We start from the raw sequence: 10,309 nt of genomic DNA on the forward strand, positions 1-10,309 counted from the left end.
GTTCCCTCACTGGAGGCGGGAAAGGGAGGGGGGGGGAGCCGCTGGGCTGCGGAGCGAATGCCGGCGTGCCGTCCTCCGAGCGCCTGTGCACGTGCGTTTAGCGCCGTGTCCTTCTCTAAAAATGCCCCCTTGGGCCCTGCCGGTGGTGCAGAGGGCCGGGCTGCCGGGAACGCTTCGCTTCGGCTTCGTTGAGAACCTGGCTCACGTAAGCGACAGCGAAGTTCAGAAGGGAGAAGGCATAGTAATGCAAGCGGGGCAGGAACAGGAGGGGACGTGCTTTGCTGCGCCGGGACTTACCCGCACTGCCATTTTCGTCTCCTCGTTGGTACAGATGCGAGCCCTGTCTTTGGCTCTGTTTGCGTTCTGTTTCCAGCGCGGGAGAGCCTCCCGGCAGGGGGAGGGCAGCGTGTGTGGGGCAGACCCCTTTTCCCGATCGGCCGCAGTAGCTTTACCCTGAGCTGATTTTTCTAACCGCGTCCGATAATACAGTTGAGGGATTTTATTCATTTTTACTGTAACAAGAAACGGTCTTATCCTGTCAGCAGCAAATCCCAGCTACATTGGGGATGCAGCAGCGAAGCAGCCGCTTTTTTCAAGTTTCTCAAATGTCTTTTAAACCCGGTGTTTAATTATGCCCAGTTGGTTAGCCGGTGGTAATTTAGCAGCATATTTTATGAGAGTAAGCTCTGCTGATGCGCTTCTACAAGGGAGGCTGGGGGGGATTTAGCCAAGGTGCGAATTTACAGCACGCTAACTCCTCCGCATTAACTCTCCGCTTGGATATTGTTGATCTGCACCAAACCTGTCTCTGTGCCCGGCAGATAAATCTGCTTCGCGCATCCAAATATACGCATTAAGCTACAAGTAACAAACGCCAACGGAGAGCGCTCCCGTGCAGCCAGGCGAGCGCACGATAAATTCATCCCGTAACCGCGCTCCGACTTGCCGGCCTCACTGGGCAAAGCGATGAGGCCTCGGGAATCGCAGGGTTTGCTTTTCAGGTCACGCCGGTCAGCAGCACTAGTTTGCTAAAAGGCAGGTTTTTCTTCTTTCTGTGCTTTTTTTCTGGTTGCTTCGGAGAGTGGTTTAAAGGCGCTTGCCTGTTCTGCCTTTGCGGCGCGCCGCGTTTGCGGGCGCAGGAGCATCTCGCCGGGGGCGGGAAGCGGGGGGAGCGCTGAGCCGGGACGGAGAGCCCAAGCGCGGGGATCCCCACTGCCCTGGATAATCAAAGTGAGTAAAAATTAAATAAAAGATAGATTCGACGGCAGCTTTCTACGTAACTCTTATGCCTTAGCGAAGAGTGTAATCCAGTCCACTGAGGGTTTTCTTCTTTTTGAAGCGGTACAATTCGGCATACAGCAGTCCAATAGACCGGGAAAGGTTATTAAAGTCGCTGCCCAGCCTGGGGGGCCGCGAGCCCCCGCTGGGTCCCAGCTCTGTCGCAGCGCCGCGGCAGTGCTGTCCCTGGGAGCAGTGACAGATTTTAGACTGAGCTCTGTAAAGGAAATTGAGTTGCCATGTATCTAAAATGATATCTAATTTAGCTGTTGCTTCCTATTCAGGCGCTGTTTCCCATACAAAAAGTGACCTTGACTCTTCTTTCCCCCCCCTCTATAAAAAGGTTTTTTCTTCAGGCGCGGCTAAAGCAGTTTCAGGAGTTGTGCTGGACCCATCCAGCTGGGGAGGGCGATAAGGAGTTCACTGGTTTTTCACATTGTTCTTCCAACTCTCATAGAAAATAATTTCTCAGAAATGCTATTTTTGTTACGGAGGGAATCCCTGGATTCCCCCGCGCAGATCTGGCAGCGTTTCGCCAGGTGAGTTGTTGTCAGTCACCCCTGTGTCTAAGAGCTCTCGTCCTAAAGGACAGCTGAAACCAGAGCGGGGGCGGATACCTTTTAAAAACAAAGAGCGAGTCTAATGTTACCTCGCAATTTGTAACTTGCAAAATCACATTTAATTTATACGCCGTGTCTTAAGTCGAAACGGAGCACCAATACGCATTAAATGGTGACGGTTTCTCCCTGTAGGGAGGTGGGTGGCAGAGTGCGCTGGGGGGGAGCACACGGGGGTCTCGCCAGCGTTCCCAGTTGGGTAAGGTGGGTCTCGAAGGAAGCATACGGTATTCAAATAAATTTTTCAAAAAGTGAAGAAGCCGCTGTGTTTTTTCAAGCGCAACGACCTTGCATCACCCAGTGTAAACCAGCGTACGCAAACCGCTTGTAAGAAAGATAGAAACTTGTAAGAAAACGTTCTCCAAAAATGTTGAAATCGAGGAGTGGGATTTCCGATTTCCGCTTGTTTTGATGATCTCGGTGCTGACGCTTGTGACCCTTGGACGAGGCCGCCACGAACCAGCAGCAGGAGGCAGTTCTGCGGCAGGTGACCGTTTGCCCCAGAACTGCAGAAGATCTGGGAGTAGGGCTGGTGCTGATTGGAAAATGAGAGCGAGGAGCGGGGAAAATCGGAAGGCTGGCTTCAAAACTGACAGCGGAGTTGCTTTCCCAGCGTCCGCAGGGCAGAAGACACTTCTAGAAGGATAATTAAGTCCCCAAACCCCACCGTCCTGGCGGGAAGCTCTGATCTCGTTAGCTTTTCCTCTGCCGTCGGAGTTGCCGAACGCTTTTCTTTAAAGTCTCGGGTCACTTGGGAATTACGGATTTGTGTGTTTTGCAAGTGCATTAAAGGCTCCGAAGTCAGAGGTTAAAAATACTCTGGTGCTCCAAATAAGACTGTGACATTGTTCTAACTAGTTTTCTTTAAAACTTGGGTGAGTAAAGCTGGAGCTGGAAGGGAAGAGCTGCACCTCGCAGAACCGTTTGAGGATGAGTGCTCCTGGCTGTGCCAGAAATCCCATCGCTCTCACGGTTTCAGCTGTACGGGCACAGCTTAGAAGGAGCGTTAGCAGAGAGGGAATATCACTTTTATTAGTGATTTAATTTTTTGCGTATCTTCACAAAATACTATTTAAAAATATGGAAAAAATCTTAAGCACTTTCTTCTTCCATTTTGAGTGGTGGGAATATCCTAATCATACTTGGAATTTTAAATTATTTCTTTATTTTCAATTCTTTTCCTAGAAGTCAAAGCGTAAAGCTTAGCCTATGAGCTGTTGGAACTTCTTTTAAAAAAGTAATTGTCAAGATGGTGCGGATCTCACTAACAATACCAGGTTGTCTGACACGTACTCACGCAGCTATCCTGAGGTCACATTGCAGTGTTATGAACCTTTAAATAAAGTACGGTGGCATTACTTTCCCAGAGGAAAAAAATCACTGCTGATATGGCAGAGAAACGGGTTTATGCGTTGGGGGGGCAATTAGTCGCCCTGTGGATTTTGGTGGTCCACGTGAACATCTTGACCTGGCAAGTCCGTTCCTGAAGTGCGCGTGTGGAGGTGGGGACGGTCCCGCAGATCCGCCCGCGCACGTTTCTTGCAGCGCCGGTTTGGGGGAAGAGAAGGTGAGTTCTGAGCTCTTGCGCGCAGCGTCAGGCAGCGGTTCGGAGCGGGAGCCGTAGATTTGGGGACGGTTTTAACCCATCCCGTAACACTCGGGCGGCTGCAACCGCCGGCTCGTCTTTTCTGGCTGAAGTTTGGTGGAGAAGGAAGCCGCCTCGTTTTCTGCTTGTCGTTTGCCCAGGAAGTAAAAGCAAATTGTAATGAGGGAGTCGCAGCAGGAGAACAAATGAGACGCAGGTATTGACTTGACAGCCCGCCTGCCGCTCCAGCGAGAAATGTGGTTTATACGCGGCCGTTCAAGGGCACTCTCCGCTCCCGCTGAATGGCGCCTGTCACACCGCGCACGTGAGCGCTGAGTAAGTGTAGTGCCTGATGCAAAACTGGGTTACTGTAAGGTTCAAAATTGTTTTATTAACTTAAAAAATGTAATACATGAGCTTTGACTTTATCTTGATATGATTGAGAAGCCACTTGAAGGACAGGGAGATAATTAATTTAAGGATGCAAATATACTCTTTTTCTCAGTAGTCCTGAAATTTTTACTGCAGTTATTAGTATTCCTGGAACTAACATAGAAATTAAATTATTAAAGATACTGAAAGTGGTTTAAGTTAATAGTATTTTAGATAGTTCCTCTAAATTGCTTGGACAGTAGGGATTTCTTTTTTAAAGTGCTCATAAAAAACTCTGAAGAATCTTGAAAGAATTTACTTCTGGTGTGAAAAATGAGATCCGATTTCGGATGTCTTTTCAGGTGAAGCCGTTCAGTTTTGTGTAACTCTGTTTTTACAACAACCCAAGGCTGAGGATGCCCTGCCCCTGCCTGTCCCCTCGCCGTGGCTGTGGGACGCCTGGCCCGGCTGTGCGTGGTCGCGCTAGCTGGCCCCTGCGGGCTGCGGAGCCCAGAGACCTTTGGCCCATGAGCGTGAGAGGCACAGCTGTACCGCTGCTGTGGGGAACCAAAGGTCAGGAAGGGAATGGCAAATGGGGGCTCCGGCCCGCTGCTGAGACCCCACGGACCTCCTCCATTGTGGGTACCGATCCCAAGTGCCTATATTGGGAAATAAGTAAACTTGTCACGTGGAAGTGTGATGTGAAGAACCAGGGAGCGAAAGCAGACAGATGCGCGGGAGCCCAGGAAGGAGTGCTGCTGCAAAGAGAGATAAGATTCGCGGGCTCCGAAGGAGGAAGAAAAATGGGTCCTGGGCACAGTACATCGCAGGCCGGCGAAGGTGATGTTAATCTCCCTGTGCCTGAAGTGAGAGCAGGCGAGCAGGCACCGCGGGGGATTGTCGTAACCTTTGCGGCCGCCGTCGTTAAGTGTTTATTTTTATACATTCACTTCATAGGTCTGCCATTTTTATCGTTATCTCGAGGGCTGATATTTATTCCTCTGCATAGTTTGGGCTCTCTATACGTTCTGCAGGGGGTTTTGCACCCTGTGTTAGCATTAAAATCCAACTTGGAATTTTTCCCTAAAAGAGCTGGAGCGAGTGTTTTCCTACTGCTCCGCGCTGAAAGCGGGCACGTGGTTTTCAGGGTGTTGCGGCAGCGGCTGCGCTGGTGCGGCTCTCCCGTGGGGGTTCTGGAAGGGCGGCGCTGCTGGGGACGCCCCCGGCGTGCTGCTTCCCACCACGGGATTCTTTTGTTTCGCTAAGGTACCCCTAGAGATTGGGGATATAAATATCTAATAATAAAGGTGGTAAAGCATTAGTATGTCTCTATAGCAGTACTGAAGTTGCTGTATCAATTTAGACTATGCATTTCAGTATATTTATGAAAATAAAATTGCTGCAGTGATACAGCGATTATTTTTTTGTGTCACCTTTAAGAGAATATTGCAGCTCAATGTAGAGTTTACCAAATATTGGACTTGGAATTAGGTTGTCGTAGCTTCAGTATATCATGTGTTACAGGACGGCGACGGTGGCAGGTGCAGAAGTCAAATAGTCTCCCAGGAGCATCCTCCCATTAAAAAACAATTGCTCGGGCAGAGGGAAGCTGCACACAGCTGCACGTCGTCCCACCGTCTCTGCCGTTCACCATTAAGACTATTGCCAAAGCAGCATCGCACGGATTTTTGCATACTTTTTGCTGTGGGTTAATGCCGCTGCCTCGGAGCTGAGAAACTGCCACCCCCGGGAGCGGGCGCGTGCTGCGCGTTCGCTGGCGACGCGTTAGCGCTGTAACCCGTCAGCGCAGCCTTCAGCGCCGCAGCAAACCGCTGCCAGCCGGGGCACCGAAGGCGTGGGTGCGGGCAGAATGGGTTGAACGAGCAGCAATAACTTGGTTTTGTTCCGCTTACTCATCGGCCTCGGAAGGACAAGAGGAGCGTTGCAAAGCGCGTGTTTAGATAGTGCACTAAAATATAAATCTTGGCTTGAAAGGATTAGCATCAATTAGAGAAGCACTTCCTTTAAATAACAAAGCAGATTAATTCCCTTAAGGATCGTACTTATTGGAACGCATTTTCAGTAGTGAAAAGAGCAACAAGTGTGCTAGTACTATTGATTTTTTACCTTTGTATTACCAAAACATATTTTATTGACAAGTATTACTTGCTTGTTAAGTGCTAAAGAGTTTGATGCGTCTAAACATCGGATCGTCTAATTAATTGCCCTTTCAAACTTCCATCCTGGGCTGCGGTGATTAGATTAAAGAGAGAGGTTTGGGGTTCTACTGGAGTTCCCTCGCCGTTCACGTGATAAGCAAGAAATGAATATATTAATGGGTTCTTAATACGTAAGACTAACTTTAGATGCAGCGTGCCAATATATGTAGGTCTTCATCTTTTAACATCCCAGTGATGGGTACAGGAGCACTACTCTTATTTTCGCAGGCTAATTTTATTCAGTTTATTCTTTTTGCCACGCAGTTAAGCCCTGCCAGTTTAACGTTGGCCCAGAGTCTCTTAATGCAGAAAGAGTGGCTATTATGTTTTTTCAAATAAATACTTCGTGGGCTTCGTATACCAGCGCCGGAGCCCGTCCTGGGGCCGCATCCCTGGGGACCGCGCTTCCCCGCGGGATGGAGGAGGCCCTCGGCGCTGACGGCTGCGGGAGAGGCTCCCGGAGCTGCGCCGGTGGGCTGTAGGGTGGGGGGGGAGGTGAGCCCCCGGGGGTTGCCCGGTTTAAGATCTCCAAAGTGTTAGAGAACGCAGGAGAAATGAGTCTCCGTCTTGTGTAAAGCATCTGCGTACCGTGCGGTTGTTAAACTGTAACCTCCAGTAACGAGTAAATGAAATCTTAACGGTGACCCTGGCCATGGGATAAGTGAGTCATTTTTCACGGTGTTTCTGGCGTATGTGTTTATATTGTTGGTGTGAAAAGCAAGTAGTTAAGGCTGGTGAGAGCGCAGCTGCCTGGGAGGCGCAGGAGGTGCCATTCACTGAGTTCCACGAGCAAACGGCACAGCCGGGGTGGACCCGGCACTGTCCCGGCGCAGAAGGGTGTCTGGCAGGTCCCGGCAGCTCCGCCGCCTTTGCCAGGCCATCGCCATTCCCTGTGCCTGCCGGACGGGCTGTGTAACGACGCACGCCCAGGTCCTTTGTGCTGCCATGGAAATACGTTTCAGCGCTTTGCTGGAGCGGAGAGGACCGTTTCGGTGAAACGGTTGCGTGGGCACGCAGAGGTGCGGCTGTAAAGGACGAGCCCGTACGGCTGCGGGTGGGCGGCGTTCTGCAGTCCATCCTCTGCCTCTTGGGGAGGCTTTTGCAAAAGTGTCCTTACGTTCCTGTGCCGTCAAAATGGAGTTTGTGCTTCTTACCCTTCCCTGCCCGCTGCCTGGCAAGCTGCAGGCTCCAAGACATCCAGTTCACAGCCTCCTTTGCGGGGTGTAAGTATCGGATTCTTTTAAAAATTCCCGTTAAAGACACATTTATGTTCGTATACCTGACAAATTACTTTGGTTTAAAAACTGGATTTGGCAGGGAACGTGTTCGTAGGATGATTTAATTCCGTTTTATTGGCTAAGCAGCTATTAGAACGCTTAAAAGAAATTGTCGTGGCATTTAATATTGAGCACATGTGCTTAAATCCCACCTGATGAGACGTTTCAGTGGTGTGCTTTCATATTTCGGGTTGTCTGAAGGCATTTTAGCGCCCTGAGGAACGGGCGTTCTCTGTGCTGAGCACACATCCCCCCATGTGTGCCACAGCCGGAGTTACGCTGCGTGCCGTTCCTTCAGGTGCGCGGGAGCAGCACGTGCCACCGTCCTGTCCTCCCCGACCGACGGGAACCAAGCCTGCAAAAGGGCTTTGCTCCGCAGGGGCGTTTGCCGATTGACACGACGGCAGTCAGCAGACGAGTGCTAGAATGAGAGAAGATGCAGGGGAAAATGAGGAGGTGTTTCCACGTAGTACTTTAATTTTTACTGATGGTAATAGTGTCCCTCAGTCTTCCAAAAAAGCTTTCTAGAAGTTTATGTACTCGTGCATTTGTGTTCGCTTAAAAGTCTGTTCAGCATCATCGTGGTGACGGGTAATGAATCTTCTACGTTCCTCTTCTCTCCCCCTCTTCCCAGACTATCCACGGCCATAAAGGACCGATAACGGCAGTGGCTTTTGCCCCCGACGGCCGGTACCTCGCCACCTACTCCAACTCCGACAGCCACCTCTGCTTCTGGCAGGTAGGGATGCCTCGCCGTCCGTCTGTCTGCACGCACAACGTCAGTGAACGCAGGTTTGGGACTTTGGCGCGTGCCCCTCTGCCCGGCTGTGCCCCGAGCCCCCGGGTGCCGGGCTGTGCCGCGCAGCGCCGTGTCCTCCCGTTCCCTGGTCCTACCGAGAGCAGGAAAGCTGAGATACCAACGGGATAAAGAGGGTCTGAAACAGGAGGAGAAACCGAGAAATGGGCCACTGTTTTGGGAATCATCTAGAAGATTATTTTCTTCAACATACGAGCAGTCGTTTTCTTTGTGACCTCGAGTGGGCAGGGATATTTTTGTCAGTTGTAGGCTGCTGCCTGCATTCCCCAAGCAGGACGTTTTTCCTTCCTTCAAACGGCTTTAGGCTTAAAAAAATGGTATTTGGAAGCAACTGATCTGATCAAGCAGTGTGTGCTATCAAAATCATTGAGTCCTACAGTAATCAGACAATGAAACGGAACTCGGCGTGCCCATAAGTACCAGTTACGCTCTTTAACACACTTCCCCAGTTTTCTGTGCCATTCAGTAGTTCCACAGGTGCCATAAAAAATCACTGAATTATTATCCATCACTATATTGTGTGCTTTCTGAAAGGGTAAATGAGAATAGCAAGAATCTTCATCCGTCAGTTACGTTTATTCAATTGAAGTGCTCGGGGAAGATCTGGAAAGCAATCAGCCCAGGTCTGTTAGAATTGGCAGGGGAAAAAAAAAGTCAAACACGAGTTTTAAATTGTCGTCTGCCACGCTCCTCCAGGTGTATAAATGTTCACGTGAAAGTGGCTTTTACACAAAGAGTTAAATATACCTACACATTTAGTTTTAAAATGTGACCTCGTGCACTAGTGATTTTTCCCTTCTGTGTTCTGTTTGGCACTATTATTAATGCAGGAAAATCAGTAACATTAGTCATCTTAAAAGGGTTATTACTCAAGATGATTTAAATTGTGAAAATGTCAGTGGTGCTTGCATGCTCCCTGCTAGAGATGCCGTGATTTACACTCTCTGACACCGCTCTGCTGCCGAGAAGAGCCAGGAAAAAGTAATGGCTTGTACTTTGTACTGATCAGAATTCAGGACGTGGCATCGGCAATAACACGCCTTAAATGTCCCCGGGTTTGCCAAGGTTTCGCGGGGCACGTCTCAGGGATGCAGCCGGCCGCCTGCTGATGGAAATCCTGGGGTTGCGATGCGTGAGGATGGAAAGGTTTTCGAGAGTAAAGCAGCGTTTCAGAAAGTGTAGGACTTGGTGTGTCTCGGTGGGTTAGATCAGAGAGTCTCCTATTTCAAACGGTGGAGCTAGAGAAGGTGCATCAGCAATAATTGGCCTGCTTTCCGACGAGCAGAACTCAACACCTCGCGTCCGAACGGCCTCTTCAGCTACCCGACACTGCAGAAGCTCTTGGGTTTTTCTGTTCGTACCTATCGTGACGACTGCTCTTTACTCTGCAGATCTGCGGTTCTAGTGGGTTTTTTTAATTTTATTTCTAATAATATTCTAGCATAAATACAGTCTTATTAATATCTCTTTTTTTCCTTACATTCCGAATGCGTACGCTTACGCGTAACGTGCCTTTATAAATTGCCCGTGAGGAGCACAGTAAGACATTCCCACCGAGTCCGTCAGGTCTTCCATCGTGCACGGTTGGGTGTCGTGGCCATAAACCACCGCCCCGAGCACCCAGCGCAGTGCTGCCCTTCCCTTAACCGGCGTTGCTTGGCCCGACGCTAGCACGATTTTAACGTAGCCCGCTTTGAGACAGCGCTGGTCCCGGGGGTGGCGGGTGGTGAAGTCTGGGAGGTCTGGGAGGAGGTGCGGGTGCGTGTGGCGGGGGGGGTCCCTCCCCAGCAGCCCGCGGGCAGGGCGGCTCACCCGCGGGTGTCTCCGCAGATGAACACCTCTCTCCTGGGGAGCATCGGCATGCTGAACTCCGCGCCCCAGCTCCGCTGCATCAAAACCTTCCAGGTGCCCCCCGTGCAGCCGGCCTCGCCGGGCTCCCACAACGCCCTCAGGCTGGCGCGGCTCATCTGGACCTCCAACCGAAACGTCATCCTCATGGCTCACGACGGCAAGGAGCATCGCTTTATGGTCTAGGGTAAATCCCCCACGCTAGAAACCCGTTTCTGTGTCAAAGTTCCGTGTCATTCTCCCTCTCGCTGTCCGCTCCTCGCACCCGTGCCCACGCCGGTGCGCGCAGACGGCCG

At 50.7% G+C, this 10,309-nt stretch overlaps 1 protein-coding gene across 2 annotated transcripts in view; it reads left to right on the forward strand.

Annotated features, from left to right (window-relative positions):
- Nucleotides 1-10,199, forward strand: part of WDR7 (WD repeat domain 7) — a 109,720-nt gene extending 99,521 nt beyond the window's left edge. For both annotated transcript variants that reach the window (XM_009882031.1, XM_009882032.1), the window contains 2 exons: nucleotides 7,983-8,087; nucleotides 9,996-10,199. In XM_009882031.1, coding sequence (XP_009880333.1) covers nucleotides 7,983-8,087; nucleotides 9,996-10,199 — 309 coding nt within the window. The remainder of the gene's footprint in view (nucleotides 1-7,982; nucleotides 8,088-9,995) is intronic.
- Nucleotides 10,200-10,309: the final 110 nt, after the last annotated feature.

Source organism: Charadrius vociferus, unplaced genomic scaffold (assembly GCF_000708025.1).
Source record: "Charadrius vociferus isolate BGI_N301 unplaced genomic scaffold, ASM70802v2 scaffold743, whole genome shotgun sequence".
Classification (NCBI taxonomy): Eukaryota; Metazoa; Chordata; class Aves; order Charadriiformes; family Charadriidae; genus Charadrius; species Charadrius vociferus.